General features: G+C 46.7%; 2 protein-coding genes across 3 annotated transcripts in view; both read left to right on the forward strand.

Moving 5' to 3' along the window:
* The window catches only part of EMCN (endomucin), a 263,020-nt gene that overhangs the window by 103,582 nt on the left and 133,612 nt on the right, over nt 1–25,826 (forward strand). The window lies entirely within an intron of this gene.
* Nucleotides 4,670–6,138, forward strand: LOC141100684 (uncharacterized). Its single transcript, XM_073589322.1, has 2 exons — nt 4,670–5,001; nt 5,124–6,138. Exons 1-2 carry the CDS (start codon nt 4,670–4,672, stop codon nt 6,136–6,138), a joined length of 1,347 nt encoding a protein of 448 aa, XP_073445423.1.

A 25,826-nucleotide genomic window follows, 5' to 3' on the forward strand; every position in this document is an offset into this window, starting at 1 on the left:
CTGCAGATTTTAAGGATTGGTAAAGGTTCAGACACTGCAGATTTTAGGTGTAGGAACAGGTTCAGAATCTGCAGGTTTTAGGGATAGGAACAAGTTCATATACTGCAGATTTTAGGAATAGGTACAGGTTCAGACACTATAGGTTTTAGGGATAGGGACAGGTTCAGACACTGCAGGTTTCAGTGATAGGTACAGGTACAGACACAGCATGTTTAGGGAAAGATCTAGACTTGAATACAACAAGGTTCAGGGATAGGTCCTCATTCAGACAAGGACAGACACAGGTTCAGGGTTTGGGTCTGGGTACTCAGTCCCAAGGGTGACAGACACAGGAAAGATCAGATACAGGTACAGATTCAGGAATGGGTGTTCAGTCCCCAGGGTGGCAGGAACAGGAAAGGACCTGGTAATTCAGTAGCTGCACACATTCTGAAGAAGAATGTTGCTCAGGCACCTCTCGACATGTGGAGGTGCTTTAAGTATCCAGTGCATCTCAGCAAAAGGCTGGGGATACATTAGGAATGTTCACACTGTTTATTTAAGAAGCATGCAGCCAGGGAGTTTGCACAGCCAGCAGAGGACACAGAGCTTACAGCACACAGCAAGCAGAGAACTCACTTCACAGCCTCGTGCGGTGAGTAAATTGGTGGCCCTGCATGGTGATGTTAAACATTCTATAGGATACCAGCTTAGGGGACTAAGGCCCCGGCTGAAAGGATACAGATCTACTCCATTGACCATCACTGAACCCATGGATACATTTGGGAAAGCCAAGATTTGGACCCACCAGTCACCTGAGCCCAATGGATACATTTGGGAAAGCCAGGATTGCGACTCACCGGTCACCTGGCTACATGGAGATGTTCGGAGAATCCAGGTTGTGATCCTCCAGTCACCTGGCCTCATACCTTAATGGACTGTCAGCTTCCTAAGCTTGTCATTATCTTCTCTCTGTGTACCACAGTTGGGAGTAGTCATTCCTGGAAGTCACAGCTGCTTTAATCCCGGTGAGTCAGCGGAAGGGTGAGACTCTGTAAGTTTGCACCATCTTGGGTATTTTGCTGGGACTGTTCTATGTTTTATTGTCTGTTCGTAGTTCAATAAAGTATTGCCACACTGTTTTTCCCTCACCCTGTGTTATCTGAGTAGTATTATTCCCATGGTAAAAGGAGAGGGGGTGTTCAGTGGGATGATCCCTGGTCCATGCGGTCTCAGGCCAGCAGACTAGATTACCCGCTGACCAATGTGTCTCCAAACCTACATAAACATCCTATTTGGTGGGCGAGGCCCCTCAGGGTCCGATTTGGTGAGCAGGGCCCCTCAGGGTCCGATTTGGTGGGAGGGGCCACTCTGGGTCCGATTTTGGGGGTGGGGCCCCTTAGGGTCTGATTTGGTGGGCGGGGCCACTCTGGGTCCAATTTGGTGGGCGGGGCCCCTCAGGGTCCTATTTGGTGGGCGGGGCCACTCTGGGTCCGATTTGGTGGGCGGGGCCCCTCAGGGTCCGATTTGGTGGGCGGGGCCACTCTGGGTCCGATTTGGTGAGCGGGGCCACTCTGGGTCCGATTTGGAGGCCAGGGTGGCTCAGCCTCCGATTTGGAGCCTGGGGTCACTCAGCTTTCGATTTGGCCCGCCGGCCCTTTAAAACTCATTTCGGTGCGCCGGCCCTTTTAGAATCACTTTGGCGCGTCGGCCCTTTAAGAGCCAGTTTGGCTCACTGGGCTTCTAAATCCACTTTGGCGCACATTCTCTCTCAAGGGCATGTGATTTGCATTTGTGCTGTGGGTTTCGCTTTAAGAGCTGAAATTATCTGCCTGAAACTCTGTCCTGGAGAGGTCATGTATAGTTCGTAGGCGTTGGCATAGTAACTGGGTCTGTCTGCGCATATCAATGAGCTTAACTGCCATTTGAATCGCCTCAGGGCATGTTTTGTCTGTGGCAACATTTTCCCATTGAAATGCATCGAGGAAAATGTTTTTTCAAACGCAAATTGCGCAAAAACTACAAATCCGATCAACACGAAAATTACTTAGGGCACCACTCATGGACGCTGGCTTCGAAATGACACCTCAACTGAGTCTGTGCGTGTAGCGGTTCGGGCCGCATTAATTGCGGAAAATCAATTGAATAATAATAAGAAGAAGCAGAAAAAGAATGTTAGCAGCGTTCGGATTACAATATAGTGGTTTCTTCAAAGCACTATAATTTCCCAGAGGAGCATTGCATGGTGAATAAGCCTCCTTACCTTGGCATGTCACTCTCCACAAGTAGAAACGTTCCCTCTTAGGCTACTTTCACACATCAGTTTTTGTGCATCAGGCGCGATGCGGCGAAAAGTGTGAAAACCGGATCCGGCGCCTGTTGCCACCGGAACCATTTTTTTCCCCATAGAGTTTCATTATTGCCGCATTGCGCCGGATGCCTATGCGGCGTATCCGGTTTTTGCTGGATCCGGCAAAAACAGCCGGTCCGGCGTCTGGAAAAAACGTTACATGTAACGTTTTTTGTCTGCGGTAAAAAACCGGGAGACGCCGGATCCGGCGACATACGGCTTTTTTTATAATGGTAGTCTATGTTCGCCGGATCCGGCGGCATCCGGTTTTTGCCTGATTCCGGCGCCGGATCCGGTTTTTGCACTGAGCATGCTCCAAAAAGTATCAAATTTGGGGAAAAACACCTGCCAATCTCCACCCACCCTATAGGAAAGGTAGAGAGAGGGCATTAATCACCCTTAAATACAGAGGAGAAAGAGCTACTGGAACACACAGCCACTGGATTCTGCCACATATACACCAGCCAGACAGACATCCAGCAACCAACTGGATTTTTGACAGCCATCCACTATTGGACCTCCAGCGAGCAGGAGTTTGAGTGTGAGTATAAAAATTTTCTTGCAAGCATAGGTTTTCGTTTTGTCTGTGTGACTGCCGATACCTGCGCACCCATCCCCGTCACAGCCAGCGACTGTCTTGCCGCCTTCCCAGATAAACTTGTCACCACCATGACCCCCACAACCGCCACTTGAACCCTCTGCCGCAGAACCCCCATCACTGCTGTCACTGCTAGCCACCACGCTGGAGTCCCATGCTGTACCTGCTGCTGCCTGCCCAGCATGTATATGTATATATACACACACACATGTATGTTGTTCATACATTGTACTATTGTTTTTAAAAAGTTTCAGGTGTGGTCATCAGTGTGGGGGGGATTCTAATTATGAAGGACAGTGTGAAGTAGTTTGCGTGGGTGGGTGTGTGAATTTATGTGTAAATACTGTAGGGTGTGGTACTGTATATACTCGTGTATATGCCAAGATTAGGCCCATTTTTGGTGCTAAAAGTCCCCCTCTTGTCTTATACACGGGTCATCTCCCTGTGGGTCAGAGGGGGAGCAGGGGTGTCACAGATCATCCTGCTGTCATATCTGTAGCCTTGCTTGCTTCTCCACTGTCTCCCTTCCTGTCTTCAGTGGTAACGTTACCATTCCTGAATCTGTGCGTTGCAAGCATAGTGATATCCACCTTTCCTGGGTCCATTGCTGCTCCCTGCGGTCTCTGCTGCATCCTCAGTGGGTGCGTTGATGTGAGAAGTGCGTGTCCCCCTCTGCTGGATGAACAGTCACTGACACAAGAAGTGGCAGACAGGGGTGATGGACCCACAATAGGTTTTTTTTTTTTTTTGGCATATGGGGGCATATTCTATGGAACAGCATATGGGGCCATAGTGTATGGGTTACACACTGGGCTTATGTGTTCCCAATTTTTGGGCCGGTGCGGCTTATACACGAGTATATACATAGTAATTTTGCGATGGTTTGTTGTCCAAGCTGCATTTTATAGCATGGTGAGAGTGGAATTCAAAAAATCTTATTTTTTACTATTTTTGTTTTGTTTGATTGTAAAAATAAATGTTGCACACAGCACAAATCTAAACTACATCGTGCTTTTTTCATGCAGGAACTTGCCCAGGACACTACTGCAAAATCCTAATTTGCAACCCATATTGTAAGTATACAGGCCTGAAAGCTTTGAATATGGTTAGTGTTGTAGGTAACAATTGTTTTCATTACAGAATTTCAGCCAGACATGTCTTCTTCTGGGAGCCCTCCCTCACATCGCCAGCGAAATGAGGTATTTTTTTTTTTTTATTATTGCCAGAACATTCTTGGTACACATAACCCTATATATGCATTCTTGTTTAATAGGAAGCTGAACCAGAGGGTCTCTCAGAAGGAGACGGGCGTAGCGGAGAAATGCCTGGAGTGGGCTCCCCGCATGTAAGTATCTTTGCATTAATTGCACTAAAACATGTTCTTACACATCACTGGACCTAAAAACAAGATCAACATAACAGCATTTAATTTTCCTTTTCTTCTTTTTTTTTTTCATTATAGGCTTCTGAATCTGTGGCTCGTCCAAGAGTTCCTCAAAGTGCCTCCCAGAGTCGTCGGCAACCACGCCGGGGCGGTCGCCATAGAGTAAGGTTTTTTTTTTTTAGGACTTTTATAAGGTTTGTACATAATGCTGTGATTGTTATGTTTACCTTTTTTGTCTTTAAACAGGCTTCACAGCGTGCTCACGATTCCGACAGTGAGGATGTGGCTATTGATGTGGACCTCTTGATTGATATGGTGAGAGATCGTGAGCCGCTCTGGAATATGGCGGACCGCTTCCATGCAGATGCTTGTGTTACTAGACGACTCTGGGAGGAAGTGTGCCAGGCTGTGCTATCTAACTGGGAGGAACTCCATTCTCGGGCACAGAAAGAACAGCGTAAGTATTCACATTTCAGTAATGTTTCCGGATGTATTGTGCTTGATCCTAATCATTTTGTGTTTTCAATTTTCAGGGGTAAGAGTTCAGTTGCGGTGGCGGTCAATGCGGGATCGCTTCAAGAAGGAGTTCAACAAAGAGATGCAGGCTCCCAGCGGATCAAGAGGACGCAGGAGCCGCTATAAGTATTCTGAGGCCCTGTCATTCCTGAAATCAACTATGGTGACAAGAAGGTAAACATTCCTACCAGAAGTGACTAAATAAAAAATGGTCAAATGTGTAATCTTTTTTTTGGCAGCCAGGGCTAATGAAAATCATGATATTAATGTCTATTTTTTTCTACTTTTTTCAACAGCACCTTCAGCAGCACGCGGGAGCCTGCATTGAACCCTTCTGGAGCGATCCCCCAGGAGGCCGCCACCATGGACCACAACATACCCAACCCCTCTGCACCCTCCCTGCCTTCCCTTGTGTGTGATCCCTCAGCCCCATCCACCTCTGCTGGAGCATCTGTGCAGGCTTCATTACATGAAGCTGCTGTTGACGAGGTAGGCTTTCCTTTACCTCACCCCTCTGACACAGCTGCCCTCTATAGAACACCTTTGAGTTCTGGGCGGCTGCGTCAGCGGGGTCAGGAAAAGCAGTTGGCTGCAGAGTTTATGAATCTACATGCATCCTTTCAAAACACTATGAAAGTCATGACCCAGCAAATGTCTGCTGGGTTCAATCTTGTTACTAGAGAGGTGCTTGATTTAGGCACGCGTGTTGAAAGGATGCATCTAGATGCAAATAAAGCGCCGCATCATTCTTTTTTCAAAGCTGTGATTGAGCGGCTGGACAACCTAACTCCTGAACAGCAGCTACATGTAATGCAAGCCTGCCAGGTGGCCTTAGCACAGGTGACATCAGCAGCCCCTCCAACAGGCCCAGTAGTTGCTCCAGGCCCGGTCCTTCCTACCCCTCCTGTACCATACCATTTTACCCAGTACCAACCTCCTGCCCCTTTCCAGTCTGCTTCCCCGTACCAGTTCCCAACTGCATCCGTGCCTACACTCCCTTCCCAACCTACACTCCCTTCCCAACCTACACTCCCTTCCCAACCTACACTCCCTTCCCAATACATCCAGTCTCCTTCCACATCCCAAATTCAAGCGTCCTTCACCCACAGTTTAGTTTTCCCCCCGTCTATTGTTTTCTCCACCCCTTCATCAGCTTTATCCACCCCTTCACCTTCTTTCTCCATTCCTATACCTTGTCCTTTGCTATCTGACCCCTCACAAACTACATCCTCCCACAACACCCCTGTTGAAGTGGTCCAAACTGAGAGCCCCTCCAATACTATTTCCGCTACACATTACACCAATCTTTAATGTGTTTTGTTGTTACCAATAAAAAAGTTTTATTACAAAAATATAAAAGAAAAAATTCCAGCTAAAGCTGATAAAAATAAAAAATTTTTTTCAGTCTGTCAAATGTTTTTGTTTGTTTTACTGTTAATATAACATGTCGATGTATAAAACTCAATGAGTGTGTGTGTGTGAGTGATTGTGCGAGAGTAGGTGTGTGTGAGTATGTGAATGTATGGGAGTGTCGGGTTCGAGCAGGCTCACAGGATGCAGTGACGAGACACGAGACTGAATGTGGGGTGAAATATACTTTTATAAGTTTAAAGCCGCAAGGGCTAAACTGCTTCGATGAAACAAAAGGGGAAACACCTATTTGTCCTCGCAGGGACTCGTAAAACAAACATTCAAAACAAAAAGGGTCCTTATACTCTATAATGCACTTAGCCTCCCGGGCGTCGCTCGAGTCCACGAACACTCAGGGATTGCAGATGTGGCTGCCTTGTAATCCAAGATTTCACGGAAGGACTTGGGCTCGTCCGGCCCTGAAGAAACCAAAACGGTGGGGCGCAGCAGGCCCTGAAGGAACCGGAACGATGGGGCGCAGCAGGCCCTGAAGAGACTGGACGGTGGGGCGCAACGGGCCCTGAAGAAACCGGAACGTTGGGGCGCAACAGGCCCTGAAGAAACTGGTCGGTGGGGCGCAACGGGCCCTGAAGAAACCAGTACGATGGGGCGCAACAGGCCCTGAAGAAACTGAACGGTGGGGCGCAATGGGCCCTGAAGAAGCTGGAATGGTGGGGCGCAATAGGCCCTGAAGAAACTGTTCGGGGGGATTAATCTCCCAGGCGTCCGTTTAAAGGCGCTCGTCCCCCAGCCAGGTCATGACGCAGTCCAAAAACATAAAATCTTAACAAACTCTGCTCAGTGTCCCCTCAGTAAGCGGGACAGGGGCTCTGCGGCCGCCTATAGCGAGGTGGCGTCCCCTGATGTCGGTAATGACGGGGTCGCAGCTGTGGGAGAAGACAGGGGGGCAGTGTCCTGGCCACTATACCGGATTGCTGTCTCGTCGCAGCGGTTGCCTGAGATCCCGGTCCTGTCACAGCACGGAGGGAATCAGCGGGCATCAATTTATCTGTATGTATCCGGGGAGGGACTCCCGGGAAGAGTCTCTTATGCGCCGCTCTTCGGACAGTCTCAAATTTTCCTTTGACAGTCTCCTGCCTGTCTCTCTTCCCCACACCGTCAGTTGCCACAGTCCTCCCCCTGCCACACGGCTCTCTCTCTCCTGTCAGGCTCTCTTCCAACTGCCACCTCAGCGCGTCCCCTGCTCCTTTTACCCTCGCCCCGCCCCCTGTTGCCCTGACAACTTCAGTCGCATGTCTCCCTTTGTAATCCCCCTGATGTGGTTTCTTCAACAACCCTGATGGCGGTCCCCCTGGTTCTAGCCCAATCACTGTATGGGGGTCCTCCTCCCCACATTCCCCCACCCTGTAAGCTCGCCAGTCCTCGGGCGAGGGTGTTAGTCTATTGAGATTGGTCTGTAAAGGTGTCAATATTTGTTGCCATACGAACTGGTCTTGTTCATACCGTTCGGGGGGTTTGCCGGCTGTTGACCGCTCGGAGCGTCTAAGTTCGACTGGGGTGGAATCTTCTGGGGTGGTGGACGTCGGTGAGCTGCAAGATGCCGGTGGGTTAATTGTGTCAACTGGCTCATTATTGGGTGGAGGGCCCTTGGGAACTGGAGGGAAATCCTCGTCGTCTGAGTCCCAGCATATGGACTCCGGTTCGGATGTCTTCGGGACGGGTTCCAGTTGCTTCGGGTCGGAAGAAATACACAGGCGTAACATATTACGATGCACAATGCGAGTGGGCAGTGTTTCATCCTGCTCGGGCTGTATTTCGTACACAGGTCCTTCTGAATGGATACGGCGTAGTACCCGATAAGGACTCTCTTCCCAACGTGACTCCAGTTTATTCTGGGGGCGTTGATCTAGTACAAGCACACGGTCCCCGCTTTGGAGATGGGGAGGGGAGGTTGTATTCTTCCCGGGGTGTTCCCAGTCTTGAAGTTTGGTATGTACAATTCGGTGAAGAGTTTGCAACCTGTGGCGATGATTTCGGACCCAAGACGACACTCCGGTCCAGGGCCGAGGCTCTTCGGGGTCCAACTCTACCTCCGTGATCCCTTTACCCTCTCGTCCGAACAGCAGGAAATAAGGAGTATAGCCCGTTACTCGATGTACCCGATTATTATAAACCCACACTAATTCAGAAACATATTCAGGCCAACGAGCTTTCTTGTCACTCTCCAGAGTGCGTAGCATTTGAATCAATGTCCGATTAAATCGCTCACAAGCCCCATTCCCTTGCGGGTGATATGGTGTGGTCCGGGATTTATCAATCCCATAAAGATGATGTAGTTCCTCCATAACTTTCCCCAAAAAACATGCTCCCTGGTCGGAATGTATGCGTTGAGGACAGCCGTACACTTGTATAAAATTTCTGCAAATTGCGGAGGCGGCTGACTCCGCGGTCTGGTCTCGAGTAGGGGTGACCACAGCGAATTTAGTGAAATGATCCACCATGACGAGGCAGTGTTCGTATCCCTGGAATGCGGGACCAATGTGCAGATAATCCACCGTCAAGAGCTCCAAGGGTTCTGAAGTCACAATCGTCTGTGTTGCGGCCCTCTGAGCAGGCGGTTTGGCCAATTCACATAAGCGGCAAGTACGACAAACTTCGTCCACAACAGCCGACAAGCGTGGGTGATAAACTTTCTGTTGTAACCATTGCAAAGTCTTTTTGACTCCAAAGTGGGCCCCTTTTTCGTGAGCCTCTCGAGCCAGTTCGTGTAGTTGAGCTCCGGGCGTAACCACCTGCCAAACAGTCGTTGAGGTTGTTTGCGAAGTGATCTTACGGTACAGTAATCCCCTTCGGATAATCAGTCTCTCCCATTGTCGCAGCATCAGCGACAGGTCTTGGGTCAAAGCTTGTCGTTGAGTGTCAGTGGGTAATTGACCAGCAGCGACCCATTTCCGGAGAAGTCCAACTTCTTCATCTTCTTGTTGCTGTTGTATCCACTTATTACGAGATTGTTCCAGGATGCCCCTGTGGGCCTCTGGGGAAGATACTTTTGCATCAACATTGGTGAGCACGGCAGCGGTAAGAGCGAACGGTATTTCCTCTCCTTCTAATTCTTCGTCTCGATTCTGTCCAGGAGTTGTATGTCGAATCCTAGAGAGAGCATCTGCATGAACATTCTCGGCCCCTCTTTTGTAAATAATCTTGTAATTGTACTTCGCCATTCGGGCCACCCATCGCTGCTCCAAAGCCCCCAACTTGGCGTTTTCCAAATGAGCCAGTGGGTTATTGTCAGTTCGCACTACCACCTCGGAGCCCGCTAGGTACTCTGCGAATCTCTCCGTCATAGCCCACACCACTGCGAGGAGCTCGAGCTTAAAAGAGCTGTAATTGTCAGGGTTACGCTCGGAGTCATGGAGTGAACGGCTTCCATATGCGATCACCCTTTCCCGGCCATCCTGAACTTGTGACAACACAGCTCCTAGCCCGTGAAGACTCCCGTCAGTGTGCAGGATGAACGGCTGAGAAAAATCCGCATAAGCCAACACTGGGGCATCCGAGAGTGCAGCCTTGAGATCTCGGAAGGCCTCTTCCTGAGGGTGTTGCCACTGGATTTTCCGCCCATTGGCCCCAGCGGGAGCCCCCTTCAGCAGGTCATGTAGGGCTCGAGCTCGACATGCAAAATTCTTTACGAAACGACGGTAATATCCAGCTAACCCCAGAAAAGCCCGCACGTCTTTCACCGTCTCGGGGGTAGGCCATTCCTGGATAGCAGCAATCTTCTCCCGGGATGGCCTCACACCCTCTGCCGAAACGACATGACCCAGATACTCAATCTGAGAGCGAAATAGGTGACATTTCTGAGGCTTCACCTTCAACCCGTACTTTTGCAGCCGGCTGAGTACCTGTCCCAACCGCTTCAGGTGGTCCTCGAAGGAGGCATCATAGACGATGATGTCGTCCAGGTAGATCAACGTGGCCTCAAAATTGAGATCCCCTAGACATCGCTCCATCAATCGCTGAAATGTCCCGGGGGCGTTGGCCAGCCCGAATGGCATTCGATTAAACTCAAACAGTCCCATGGGCACTATGAACGCCGTCTTAGCTCTGTCCTCTTCTGACATAGGCACCTGCCAGTACCCACTGGCCAAGTCCAGGGTCGAAAAATATGTTGCTTTACCCAATGCAGACAGAGATTCTTCTATGCGGGGCAGTGGGTATGAGTCTTTAATAGTGCAAGCATTCAATTTACGATAATCCACACAGAATCGTAGTGTACCATCTTTCTTCCGAACCAACACGATGGGGGCCGCCCAAGGGCTTTGACTTTCCCGTATCACCCCTTTTTGTAGCATCTGAGCCAGCAAAGTTTTCACCTCCTGATAGAGTTGTGGCGGGATCTGTCGATATCGTTCTCGGATAGGGGCCGCTCCTGCTGTGGGGATCTCATGAGTGATGGCGGTGGTACACCCAAAGTCGTCCTCATGACTAGCAAATACTTCATGGTACTGTCCCAGCAATGCTTTTACTTGTGAAAGTTGGGCCGCAGTTAGTCCAGAAAGCTCGGCCCGCATCTGCTCCAAAATATTTCGGCCCTTCTCTTGTGTCGAGACTTCGTGGGCCTGTAGGGTTCGTATTGTTACCTCCCCGGGATCCTCGGGGTGTACTCGTAATTGAACCGCAGCAGCGGGCAGCACTTCTTCTAGAGGCTTTACTAGTTTGGCCAGTACAGTCCGTGCTTTCAGAATAATATCTCGGTCTTCAAGGTTAACGCAGCGGACCAGGGCGGTTCCTTTTCGCACCGTAGCGAGGGAACGGGCCACCAGTATGCCAGGAGGTAAGTGCTCTGAGTGACATGGCTCCACCTGCACCTCTACGCCTTCCAAAGGTATCGGGGCCCGAATTGGCAGGGCCACCACTGTCTGTCCAGGAGGCAGCACAAGCAGGGGTGCCGCTGTCGCGATGACCTTGCCCAGAGCCTCACCCTCCTGGCAGTCCCGATGCACCCGCGCACCTCGCACCAGCTGCTGGAATACCTGTCCCTGAGCCGTGCGAGAACCCCACTGCTTCAGTGTCCTTTGTGTGGGATCATTAAGCAACAGGTTACCAAACTCTTTTAAAATATTCATGCCTAGGGTGACGGGGTGTCGTTGATCAGCTTCTCCTTGAGTCAGCACCACCCCTCTGCGGCCGAGGGGTTTACCGCACAACGTCACCTGCACCCACACTACCCCGGCAACCGGAACCGGCAGTTGGTTGGCGGCTACTAGTCTAATCATGGGCCCCCACTGAGGCCTTGCTGCCTCCGGAAAGTTTTGTTGAAAGTACGCTGCGGGCATAGTGGTTACTTGTGACCCCGTGTCTACCAGACACCGGACGGCCCGGCCCTCTACTTCTGCCCAAACTTCAGGACACTTTGCTACCAAATCTTTGGGACTTCCACCACCCCTAGTTGTGGTTTTCGGCTCCGAGCGGCGTCCCCCCAGCCCGGAGCCCTTTAGTTTTAATGGCCGCCGGGGTGGGTATCTCCCACGCCGCGGACACTCTCGGGCGAAGTGGCCTGGTTCTCCACACTCATAACACCGGGCCGGTAGAGATTGACCACCTCGCGGAGAGCGTGACCCCCAGGGACCGGGATTAGCACTGGGTCGTCCAGTCTCCGGTTCGGTTCTTCTCTTTACTTCAGCCAACTCGCTCTTTATATTTTTCAATTCACGCTTCATCTCCTCCACCCATTGAGGTTCCTCAACTGTGTTCGAGGAGGCCTCCACACCTCGGACCTTCCCCACGGGGACCGCCATCCCCTGCTCTTGCTCCTGAACCCGTGCCTGACTTCCCACTTCTGAAAAGTCGATTTGGGGATTCATTCTGATCCGTTCCCTTAAAGCCTGCTTTATCAGTGGATCTCGCAGTCCAGTCACCAGTAGGTCACGTAGGGTTATGTCAACAGGTCCTACCCCTACCCCATCTTTTCTTTCAATAGCCGTATGCAACTCTTGGAGTACATTCATATACTGAGTAATCGTCTCCCCTTCTGCCTGCATCCGGCTAAACAGTCGGGTCCTTAACTCTCCCACATTAGTGGGATCCCCGTGGGTTTGTTCCACTATCTGCAACACCTTTTCAAAAGTGTTGCGGTGCCCCGGGGGTTTCAACATCACTGACCTCCGCACCTCCCCGTCTAGGGCCATGAGTGCCACTTCAGCTTCCAGGTCAGGGGTCATTGGGTGCATCCGAAAAAGCCCCCTCATCCGCTCTGTCCAGCTCCATAGCATAGTATTTGAGCCAGAGAATCTAGGCAGGTTGTTCAACATGGTCCCCAATGAGATGCTGGTACGGGGACCCTCATTATTTACAGAGCTTACAGCTCCCCCATGTTCGGGGCTACCACTGTCCGCGCTCGGAGACTGCATCCTGCCGACTACGCCAAGTGTAGGGTTCGAGCAGGCTCACAGGATGCAGTGACGAGACACGAGACTGAATGTGGGGTGAAATATACTTTTATAAGTTTAAAGCCGCAAGGGCTAAACTGCTTCGATGAAACAAAAGGGGAAACACCTATTTGTCCTCGCAGGGACTCGTAAAACAAACATTCAAAACAAAAAGGGTCCTTATACTCTATAATGCACTTAGCCTCCCGGGCGTCGCTCGAGTCCACGAACACTCAGGGATTGCAGATGTGGCTGCCTTGTAATCCAAGATTTCACGGAAGGACTTGGGCTCGTCCGGCCCTGAAGAAACCAAAACGGTGGGGCGCAGCAGGCCCTGAAGGAACCGGAACGATGGGGCGCAGCAGGCCCTGAAGAGACTGGACGGTGGGGCGCAACGGGCCCTGAAGAAACCGGAACGTTGGGGCGCAACAGGCCCTGAAGAAACTGGTCGGTGGGGCGCAACGGGCCCTGAAGAAACCAGTACGATGGGGCGCAACAGGCCCTGAAGAAACTGAACGGTGGGGCGCAATGGGCCCTGAAGAAGCTGGAATGGTGGGGCGCAATAGGCCCTGAAGAAACTGTTCGGGGGGATTAATCTCCCAGGCGTCCGTTTAAAGGCGCTCGTCCCCCAGCCAGGTCATGACGCAGTCCAAAAACATAAAATCTTAACAAACTCTGCTCAGTGTCCCCTCAGTAAGCGGGACAGGGGCTCTGCGGCCGCCTATAGCGAGGTGGCGTCCCCTGATGTCGGTAATGACGGGGTCGCAGCTGTGGGAGAAGACAGGGGGGCAGTGTCCTGGCCACTATACCGGATTGCTGTCTCGTCGCAGCGGTTGCCTGAGATCCCGGTCCTGTCACAGCACGGAGGGAATCAGCGGGCATCAATTTATCTGTATGTATCCGGGGAGGGACTCCCGGGAAGAGTCTCTTATGCGCCGCTCTTCGGACAGTCTCAAATTTTCCTTTGACAGTCTCCTGCCTGTCTCTCTTCCCCACACCGTCAGTTGCCACAGTCCTCCCCCTGCCACACGGCTCTCTCTCTCCTGTCAGGCTCTCTTCCAACTGCCACCTCAGCGCGTCCCCTGCTCCTTTTACCCTCGCCCCGCCCCCTGTTGCCCTGACAACTTCAGTCGCATGTCTCCCTTTGTAATCCCCCTGATGTGGTTTCTTCAACAACCCTGATGGCGGTCCCCCTGGTTCTAGCCCAATCACTGTATGGGGGTCCTCCTCCCCACAGGAGTGTGTGTACAAGAACATGTATGAGTAATTACGTACGTGTGTGGCGGTGGGGGGAGGCCTGCTGGTGGGCAGTACTGTGGAAGGTCCTTGGATACCGCTTTATAGCCCCTATATTATTTTCTACACACCACACTACATGATTTAGTAGAAAGTTTTTAACTAAATGATAATTTTTGTTCAATTTTAAAAGAGCTTTGTCAGGAATTTAAAAAATGGGAATATTTTGGTACAAAAAATAGGTAGTAAAACAATATAGAATACTGATACAAAGGTACTAATACTTTACCAAAATTGAAGGGTACAGTAACTTAAACCACAGAAATGGTTTGGTACAACAAGGTTAAAAATTGGTTTTAACATCTCAAACCATGTCATCCTGCCATTCAACTCTACCTTCAGGTGACATAAAGTACTCGGCAAATGTGTCCCTCATTCTGGACACTGCTAGAGTACTTCACACATTAACACTGCGATAATCATGCAATGTGGTTTCAACATCATTGTCTTCGATGGCAATCTGTTCCTTACTAATAACCAAATTGTGTAGCACAACACATGCTTTTACCACCTCATCCACATTTTCTGTTTTCAAGTTAATTGCGGTCAACAGTACTCTCCATTTAGCGGTAAGAATTCCAAACGAACACTCCACCATCCGCCGTGCTCGTGTCAGGCGATAGTTGAACACTCTTTTTGTTGGTGTCAAGTCTCTGCTTGCGTACGGCTTCAGCAGGTGTTCTGACAGCTGAAATGCTTCATCACCTACGCAGACAAATGGCAGTGGTGGCCCAGAAGTTTGAGGAAGCGGTCTTGGAGGTGGGAATTGGAATGTGTTTCCGTACAAATTACGTCCCATTGCTGAAATTTTAAAAATTTGTGAGTCATTGGAGCGTCCATAGGCCCCAATATCCACCGCAATGAATTTGTACTTGGCGTCTGCAATCGCCATCAGGACTATTGAGAAATATTTTTTATAATTAAAAAACTCAGATCCCGATCCTGCTGGTTTAGTGATCCTGATGTGCTTGCCATCAACTGCACCCAGGCAATTCGGAAACTGACAGATGCTGTAAAATTGGTCAGATATTTCGAGCCACCTCTCTGTTGTGGGCTGTGGGATAAACTCTTCATGTAGACTGTCCCACAATGCGCGGCATGTATACTTGATGATACCTGATAATGTTGAAATCCCAATCCTATACTGGTATTGTAGCGACGAAAGCGATTCGCCTGTTGCAAGGAATCTGTGGGAAAAGTTAAAAAAATAATTAATGCAAAATAACTGCAACAACAGGAGGAGACACATTTCCAGTACACTGAAGTCTGCTTTGAAGGACAAAGAATAACAATTGCTTACCGGAGAGTGACCATCAAACGCTCCGGTGGTGAGATGGAGAAGCGGCAGTAGGTGTCACGTCTCCGGATCAGTTCTCCAACCCTGTCCAGCAAAAAATCAAAAGTTTCCACTTTCATCCTCGTATACTGAAAAAACTTCTCTGGATTTCCTCGCAACGACAGATATAACGTTGCAAACACTCCCAGTGTCAGCCTCTGTGCAGTTATAGGGTGAATCCAGAAACGACGTCGGCGCAGACGCATGATACGCTGCCTTTGTCGCTCCTTCGCCATGACAATTGCTGCCAAAGAATTGGCCTCAAAAGTGAAATCAATGTAAGCCTGAGCGATGTTCCCAATAATGGCTTCCATCTTGCTCCAAAACAACAACCTCTCAACAGGGTGTATACCAAGGTATATATAGGATTTTCTGTAAATGCCAGTAGCCAATGGTGGCTTTTGGGCGTTTTTTTAAAAACCGGATCCGGCAAAAAAACGGACAAAACGGATGGAAAAACTGATAAAAACTGATGCACCGGTTCCGGTTTTTTGCCGGATCCGGCATAATCCGTTGACCGGATCCGGTAAAAAACCGGAACCGGTGCATCAGTTTTTTCACATGTTATGCCGGATCCGGCAATGCGGCACGGCGCCGCATCGCGCCTGATGCACAAAAACTGATGTGTGAAAGTAGCCTTAGACCTCATATCTCTGCTCAAGTATAGTAAATGAAAGTGGCTATATTTCTGGTCCATGAAATATGTTCAACGCATATTATTCTAAACTAAAAGAATCGAAAATTTGAGAAATTTCATCAGTGTTTCTTTAACATGCCTAATTTTGTTTTGTGCGTTTTCATATTTTCCTTCTCTCCTTTCAAGAGCCATAACATTTTTATTTTTCTATCCCTTTAGTCGTTTGAGGGCATGTTTTTGCTGGATAAGTTGTACTTTTGAATGACATCTTTCATTTTACCATATAATTTCCTTAACTGGAAAATGGAAGCAAAATTCAAATTAGTTGAAATTGTAAAAATATCCGCCTTCTTTTTTTCTTGGCAATTATTTTAATGCTGTACAATGTGTGATAAAAATTACCTGGCAATGTGATTCTCCTCATCAGTATGAATATGGTGATATGAAAGTTGTCTAGTTTTCAAATTATTTTACCAATCAAAAACATCAAAAATTTGCAAAAAAAAAAATTGGGTCTCCATTTTCCAAGTTTCTGGGCTTATTTTAATTACATCTTTACTGATGCCATTTTGGAAAAGTTATGGCATTTTGATTGCTTCACAAACCTTTCTCTATCTATTCATAAAACAAGCTAAATAAACAATAGTAATGACTAAAAACATTACATACCAACCTTATAAAGTGTGATGTGTTCGGGACCAATGAGCCTGAGAAGCCAGCACAGCTATATCTTCCTTCCTGAAGCTCTGCAGACTAACTGTGGTATCAGGTTTCACACAGCAGCTAGAGCCAGGAGACTATCTAGAGGGAGGGGGTTTCCTGAAAATCTGGTGAGAAGGGAGAAATGAAAGTAGAAGAGCTGCGCCTGTCAGATCCATTGTTCCTGATGGAGGGTTAAAGCATTTTTTGTGACGTTGCAGCAATGAAACCCCTGCAATTTTGGGGTTTTGCATTTTTTGTGTTTATGGTGGCAGCCCCCTCTCTGTCTAGCACTTCATTATCTATATTGCTAAACAGAGGGTAAAGAACACTAGTCTCTTGATTGAGGCTGCTGAACAGTGCGCTAATCTTCTCTCCTCTGGCATAGAAATTACTGTATACAGGTTGGAGGGGGCATATAAAATGCAGGATGGTCAACGTACGGCTGCAGGTTGTGCACTCCAGTCCATGGGAGAAAATCTTTCCTATTCTTGTGATTACCGAAACACAGGATGCTGCAGTTAAAAAAAAGCAAGAAAACAAATCATTATGTAACACAAGCATGAGAATGGCAATATATGACTGCAGTTTTCATGTCTTATCTATAAAGGCAGAAAAAGCCATAAGAGAAAAACACAAGGCTATCGGAATGAGTGAACATACTCTAAACCTTTTTTATTCCTCAGACGACTATAGCAGCGCTCTGGTATATACCACTGCTTCGTCATTTATAGGATACTTTTTGAAAATGATTGCAAATAATTGACAGTGCCCTAATTGAACTAACACACAAGAGAAATTTTGCTCTGTCTGTCATATTAATTTAGTCCTCTTCTAAACTCTTAATTCAGGCCGAAGAAAGACATGATAAGGCCAGGAATGCAGCAGAGCCATGTTCACTTAATTGGCCAGTTATAGAGAGAATACATCTCTCTATAACTGCAATGCAGCCATTTTCTTCATTGTATTAATAGCTGCAGTACATTTCGGTCCCAAATGAAAATGTTACAATGCATTTCAAGGAATGTGATTTATCATAACATAGCGATGATGTGTAGTCACAGACGTGTCTCTAAGGCCACATGCACACATTGAGTGTTGCTGAGTTTTTTAACTTAATATTTGTAAGCCAAAGCCAGGAGTCGGTACAAAATACAGAAGTGGTGACGTGTTTGTATTTTGCTTTTCCTCTGATTGTTCCTCTCCTGGTTTTGGGTTACAGATACCAATGCAAATACTGAAACAGGAGGAAACCCATGCAAATTGGGAGAACATACAAACGCCTTGCAGATATTTTCCTTAGTGGGATTTGAGTCCAGGACACCAGTGCTACAAAATACAGTGCTAGCCACTGAGCCACCATGCTCCAGTGATCCCAGTAAGCTTCAAAGCCGTGCATACAAGCTGAATACAATAGAGCTTGTAAGCACTGAGCACTTTTGGCCATTGCTGATAGACAGCAGTGGTGGTCGGTCATTTAGGCACAGATAAAAGCAAAAAATAGATGACATGTTAGTTATGGAAATTTGTAGACATGTTTAGTAAAGTAATTAAAAAATGTTTAGAGTTATAATTTAGAATATAATTTGAAGTTGGCACACTTTTCCAGATTATTATTTTATTTATATAGCGCCATTGATTCCATAGTGCTGTACATGAGAAGTGGTTACAAACAAATTACAGATATCACTTACAGTAAACAAACTAACAATCACATACTGATACAGAGAGGAGAGGACCCTGCCCTTGCATGCTTACATTCTACAGGATGCTGGGAAAGGAGACAGTAGGTCGGGGGGTAGCAGCAGATCCGGCATTGGTTGAGGTGGTAGCTCCGGTAGTGGTGAGGAGGCAGCTGGGTCATTGCAAGCTGTAAGCTTTCCTTAAGAGGTGGGTTTTCAGGTTCCATCTGAAGGATCCTAATGTGGTTGATAGTCGGGCGTGCTGGGGCAAAGAATTCCAGGGGATGGGGATATTCGGGAAAAGTCTTGGAGGCGGATGGTTGAGGAGCGAAAAAGCGTGGAGGAGAGAAGGAGGTCTTGGGAGGACCGGAGATAATGTGGGGGAATATATAGGGAGATTAGTTCAGAGACATATGGAGGAGACAGGTTATAGATGGCCTTGTAGGTCAGTATTAGCAATTTGAACTAGATACGTTGAGGGAATGGGTGCTAGTGAAGAGTTTTGCAGAGAGGAGAAGCTGGGGAGTAGCGAGGAGAGAGATGAATTCGTCGGGCAGCAGAGTTAAGGATGGACTGGAGAGGTGCGATGGTGTTAGTGGGGAGGCCACAGAAAAGGATGTTGCAGTAGTTGAGGTAGGAGATGATGAAGGCATGCACAAGCATTTTAGCACATTGAGGGTTGAGGAAAGGACAGATTCTGAAAATATTTTTGAGCTGTAGGCGACAGGAGGTGGAAGGAGCTTGATTGTGTGGTTTGAAGGACAGGGCAGAGTCAAAGGTTACTCCAAGGCAGCGGACTTCCAGTACGTCGTTAATTGTGATAGGTAGGTCAGGTAAGGAAGATCTATGAGATGGAGGAAAGATGATGAGTTCAGATTTGTTCACATTGAGTTTGAGGAAGCGAGAAGAGGAGAGAAGAAGGAGGATATGGCTGATAGACACTCCGGGATTCTGGAGAGAAGAGAGGTGACATCTGGTCCAGAGAGGTAGATCTGAGTGTCATCAGCATAAAGGTGGTACTGGGATCCATGAGACTTTATGAGTTGTCCCAAGCCAAGTGTATAGATTGAGAAGAGTAAGTGTCCTAGGACAGAGCCTGAGGGGACTGCAACAGAGAGAGGGTGGGATGAGGAGGCAGTATGAGAATGGGAGATGCTGAATTTGAGGTTGGAAAGGTATGAGGAGATCCAGTATAGGGCGAGATCTTTGATGCCAAAGGAGGAGAGGGTCTGTAGTAGGAGGCAGTGGTTAACTGTGTCAAAAGCAGAGGATAGGTCTAGAAGGAGAAGTATAAAGTATTGTCCGTTAGCTTTGGCTGTAAGTAGATCGTTAGTAATTTTGGTCAGGGCCGTCTCAGCGGAGTGATGGGGGCGGAAACCAGATTGTAGCTTGTCAAAGAGCAAGTAAGATGAGATGTGGGAGGAAAGTTCAGCGTGGACGTGCTGCTCCAGGAGTTTGGAAGCGAATAGGAGCAGCGATATTGGGCGATAGCTGGGCATAGCGGTTTGGTCGAGGGTTATGATTGTGGCATGTTTGAAAGCAGAAGGGAAGGTACCAGAAGTTAGTGATAGGTTGAAGAGGTGGGTTAAGGATGGGATAAGAGTGGTGGTGAGGTTGGGGAGGTGGTGGGATGGTGAGATAAAAGTGAAATGTAGAAGTATGCTCTCACTTTCTTTCCCCTGATTTCAGATTCCCCTTAAATTTAAAGAGTTTGTCTGGGAGTGATCAATTGATGACCTATCCACAGAACTGGCTATCAATATGAGATTGGAGGTGTTGTCAGCTGAAAACTGCTTCAGTATACCTGGATATGAGCAATGTACAGGGTGAAACAAAGCAGCCTCGTACATTGTTTAGTTGCAACTTCTAGGTACTGTACCTTATTTCCTGATCAAGCCTCTTACATTGCTTACATCTGGCTCTCAGCTGATGCTTGGAGTGCCATTGTCAGATCCTCTATGATCTAATATTGAAGATCTATTCTCAGGACAGGTTAATTGTTTAATTGTTCAGTCCTGGCATCCACAAACCCTTTAAAGGTAAGAACTATATACACTCAGAGCAAGTAGTTTTTGGTTAGAGCTAGACATTGGCCAGTATAGAGTATTTTCCCAAGTGCTAGGCGCCATTCTTGTCATCTCCATGGCATGTAATGGTTAACTCAATTTGTGATGCTTAGTCATTTCTCACTGCGAAGCTGTGAGACAGGATAGTTATGAGCGCGATGTCATAAGCCAGGAGGGCACATCATTAACAGAAGGAAGAGACAAAGACGTAGTCAGGTAATGTTCCAAGGTTAGAATACCAGGAGGATGGTGGATTAGAGCAGAACGTGTTAAACAAACAGATGTTCAGAACTAGGTCCAAGTCAGGGAACAAAAGATATACAAAAAGAACACAAAGCACGGAGAGACAAACCACACAATAGGTGAATGTACATCTGGCAGAGGTCTGAGAGTAACAGCCCAGTTAAGTAGCCTGGCAATCACTTGGGATAATGAACACCTGGAGACAGCCAGCGCCCACCAGCCTCAAATTAGACAGCCAAGTTGTCAATCAATAGACTGACAGCTTCAGCATGTCCCTGAACCAAATTGGATGGCTGAGCTGTCAGTAACTGCATCCCAGACACACTGAGGGGTCGAACTGTGACACAATTTACTTACTTACGCTATATATTTGTAACAAGCTAATTAATATGAACCTCTCAATTTATTTTTCTTTGAATTGTGACGAGCCACAACACAAGTGCATGTGGGTGTTTCTGTAATAGTTATTCATGCATTCACAAAAAAAAATTACAAAAAAGTGCACATACCACACTGATGCAAAAATACACATATATACACCCTATGACTAATATACAGTGGGGAAAAAAAAGTATTTAGTCAGTCAGCAATAGTGCAAGTTCCACCACTTAAAAAGATGAGAGGCGTCTGTAATTTACATCATAGGTAGACCTCAACTATGGGAGACAAACTGAGGAAAAAAAATCCAGAAAATCACATTGTCTGTTTTTTTTTTTCATTTTATTTGCATATTATGGTGGAAAATAAGTATTTGGTCAGAAACAAAATTTCATGTCAATACTTTGTGATATATCCTTTGTTGGCAATGACAGAGGTCAAACGTTTTCTGTAAGTCTTCACAAGGTTGCCACACACTGTTGTTGGTATGTTGGCCCATTCCTCCATGCAGATCTCCTCTAGAGCAGTGATGTTTTTGGCTTTTCGCTTGGCAACACGGACTTTCAACTCCCTCCAAAGGTTTTCTATAGGGTTGAGATCTGGAGACTGGCTAGGCCACTCCAGGACCTTGAAATGCTTCTTACGAAGCCACTCCTTCGTTGCCCTGGCGGTGTGCTTTGGATCATTGTCATGTTGAAAGACCCAGCCACGTTTCATCTTCAATGCCCTTGCTGATGGAAGGAGGTTTTCACTCAAAATCTCACGATACATGGCCCCATTCATTCTTTCATGTACCCGGATCAGTCGTCCTGGCCCCTTTGCAGAGAAATAGCCCCAAAGCATGATGTTTCCATCACCATGCTTTACAGTAGGTATGGTGTTTGATGGATGCAACTCAGTATTCTTTTTCCTCCAAACACGACAAGTTGTGTTTCTACCAAACAGTTCCAGTTTGGTTTCATCAGACCATAGGACATTCTCCCAAAACTCCTCTGGATCATCCAAATGCTCTCTAGCAAACTTCAGACGGGCCCGGACATGTACAGGCTTAAGCAGTGGGACACGTCTGGCACTGCAGGATCTGAGTCCATGGTGGCGTAGTGTGTTACTTATGGTAGGCCTTGTTACATTGGTCCCAGCTCTCTGCAGTTCATTCACTAGGTCCCCCCGCGTGGTTCTGGGATTTTTGCTCACCGTTCTTGTGATCATTCTGACCCCACGGGGTGGGATTTTGCGTGGAGCACCAGATCGAGGGAGATTATCAGTGGTCTTGTATGTCTTCCATTTTCTAATTATTGCTCCCACAGTTGATTTCTTCACTCCAAGCTGGTTGGCTATTGCAGATTCAGTCTTCCCAGCCTGGTGCAGGGCTACAATTTTGTTTCTGGTGTCCTTTGACAGCTCTTTGGTCTTCACCATAGTGGAGTTTGGAGTCAGACTGTTTGAGGGTGTGCACAGGTGTCTTTTTATACTGATAACAAGTTTAAACAGGTGCCATTACTACAGGTAATGAGTGGAGGAAAGAGGAGACTCTTAAAGAAGAAGTTACAGGTCTGTGAGAGCCAGAAATCTTGATTGCTTGTTTCTGACCAAATACTTATTTTCCACCATAATATGCAAATAAAATGAAAAAAAACAGACAATGTGATTTTCTGGATTTTTTTTTCTCAGTTTGTCTCCCATAGTTGAGATCTACCTATGATGTAAATTACAGACGCCTCTCATCTTTTTAAGTGGTGGAACTTGCACTATTGCTGACTGACTAAATACTTTTTTTCCCCACTGTACTTACATATTGTGACACATTATATATATACAGTCATGGCTGACAGTGTTGGCACCCTTGAAATTGTTCCAGAAAATGAAGTATTTCTCCCAATTATTGCATTTACACGTTTTGTTATACACAAAAAAAGACAAAAATGGCAAATTGGACATAATTTCACACAAAACTTCAAAAATGGACCGGACAAAATAGTTGGGAGTTTTCCAAAATTTTGGATGAAAACTTTGAAGCATGTGATGCTCATTCAAACGCCCCTATGGCAAGTAACAGGTGTAGGCAATATGAAAATCATACCTGAAACCAGATAATAAAGGGAGAAGTTGACTCAATCGTTGCATTGTGTGTCTGTGTAGGTCACACTAAGCAGGGAGAATAGAAAGAGGAGAAAAGAACTGTCTGAGGACTTGAGAAGCAAAGTTTTTGAACAATAGCAACAATTTCAGGGATAAAAGTCCATCTCCAGAGATATTGATGTTCCTTTGTCCACAGTGCACTACACAATCATGAAGTTTACAACCCATGGCACTGTAGCTAATCTCTCCGGAAATGGATGATAAAGAAAAATTGATGCAATATTTCAAAACAGGATAGTCCGGATGGTGGATAAACACTGGCAGGGTTGGACTTGGAGCTGAAGTTCAGCCTTGGCATTTTAAAGACCTTGTGCTCACATCTTGTAACTTCAGTATAATATTGCTCTTTATATAATCTAACTAAAGGTCAGCAGAATACAATGAAAACGGTTTGTGTTGTGGACCTGCATAGCTAGCAGCCACTGAATTATGGCCAGTTTAGATGAGCCAATAATCGTGAAATGTGTCTTCAAAGGAGCATGTCTTTCTGATTATTGGTTCATTCGAATACGTCAGTAATCACCTGATGTAAGAGCAAAATGATTATTCGTCACATGTGACAATTTTTAGATGGCTGAAAAATCCAGGTTCTTGGTAGCACATTGCTCCCGGTAAACAGGTACAGGACATTTGCTCCTGAGAACATGACACTCTACGTGTACAGAGCATATTAACTATCGCTCTGTGCACAGAGAAGTCTGGTCCTCCTATGTGAATAGGCCGTACAGGACGCTGACTGACATGTATATAGCTGATCGGTGGTCATATAGATGTTCTAACAATGCAGGGAGCCTATTGCTGCAGCGCACACCGTCTTCTTCTCCATCTGGCACATGTAATGACAGTCAGGTCTCATTCAGATATCCGTTTCTCACGTACATGTTCTATTTGTGGTTTTCATGATTTAATTTCCATTATAGTCTATGGTGCGGTTAATATGTTTGTTTGTTTTTTTTTACAGACTGTGTTCCCCTCCAAAAATAGATTTGTTTTTTTCATTTTAAGCAGCATCACAGACAAAATCGCCTATACATATCTATGGATCTATGGCAATTACGGACTAGACATGGATAGCGATAGAGCACAATCCGCCTGCTGTCTGTGAATAACATTGTAATATATAGGAGAATGGTAATTAGCTTTGTAATTAATTTATTTTTACCGATGGTAAAAACTGAAACATTGATTAAACTTGGACCTTTTTTGAGAATGTTAAAAATCATTGACATCTGAATGAGGCCCAAGTTTGGGATTGAATTAACATCAGCACAATGGAGAGGAGAAATTCAAAAAAATATGTGTTTTATTTAGATCTTCAGCCTCTTTATTATGATGTGGCCAATCTATGATGCAAAAATGGTGAAACATCCTCTTTAAAGGGGTTGTCCAGTTTTTTCTTGAAAGTCTGCAGTCGATCTATGTGACTGTAGACTTGTGAAGCATCACATCGTGCACAGCATGCTGGGAGGATTTTCCAGTGGCGGCAGTGACACCGAGCGGTGATGTGACTGCTAATATGTGATATGTATACGTCCTGCCACATTCTGACTAGAAATGTGAGACGTCACTCGTATTGAGTGAGACTGCGCACATATAGTTGGAATGTGGCAGGGAGTATGCATGTCACATGACTGCTCGGTCTCACTGCCGGCACTGGAGAATCCTCACAGCATGCTGTATGTGATGTGAGGCTTTACAAGTCTGCAGTCACATAGAGTCACATAGAGCAACTGCAGGCTTTCATGAAAACCCTTTACTACCCATTAAATGGCCTGGATCAAACTATCTAAAGAGGCCAACGCACTAAGCTCCTGGCAGGCAAGCACATCTCCCATCATTACTTTAAAGAGCACCTCTTCACATACTCTCACCCCTGCTTGCTGTTTAGGGCTGCCACTGATCCCAGTCAAATATACCAAAAATCAGCTAAGCTAATGTGAATAAAAAAGGGTGAGGGTTTTTGTGGATTCACATGACACCTGATTCACCACCATTGATATGGTTTGACTCTGTTCACGCTGCCGTTTTTAATTCAATTGTTCTGCTCCATCACTAGAGGATAACTACTAACTAACAGCAGTGCGGGATCCATTACATATCAAACATTACTGGTACTTGACTGTAGCAGTATCTGTTGGGTTTTCGTCATCAAACCTTGCATTTTAGTGGACAAAATAGTGAAGAATGCTGCATTATTCTGTCCTGTATTTTTGGTCAGGTCTGTGACAAAGCCTCAGTTTGATTGTGTGACAATATTTTATTGCGTTGCACATTTCCACCCTAGCTTAAAGGGAAAGTATAGAAAAAAGTCAGCTCACCTATCAATCGGTCCCGGAATCCAAGCACGGAAACTGCAGTGTAGCAGGAAAAGTAAGTGAAGGTGTAATCCAGGAAGATCCATTAAAAACTTTTTTTTATTGAAAAAATTGATTACATTACATGTCATAAAAAATCACAACCCCCATGTGGGAATTTAGCGTGGTTAGACGCATTTTGAACAACAGTTCTTAGTCCTTGCAATATTAATGGCACACAGCTCTGCTATTCACAGAGTACATTCGCACTTCTGCTTCCTATACACACAGTTTTTTGGTGTACAGATTGCTAATACGGTCTGCTTACATTTCTGCACATGTATTCCAAGTTTTGCCAACAAAGGTTTAAATGAATGTAATAACAACACAGCAGAACTCTGATTGCTCTATATAGATAGCAGAATATTGT

The sequence above is a fragment of the Dendrobates tinctorius genome, unplaced genomic scaffold (assembly GCF_039654945.1).
Source record: "Dendrobates tinctorius isolate UK_male_01 unplaced genomic scaffold, ASM3965494v1 ptg000011l, whole genome shotgun sequence".
Taxonomy (NCBI): Eukaryota; Metazoa; Chordata; class Amphibia; order Anura; family Dendrobatidae; genus Dendrobates; species Dendrobates tinctorius.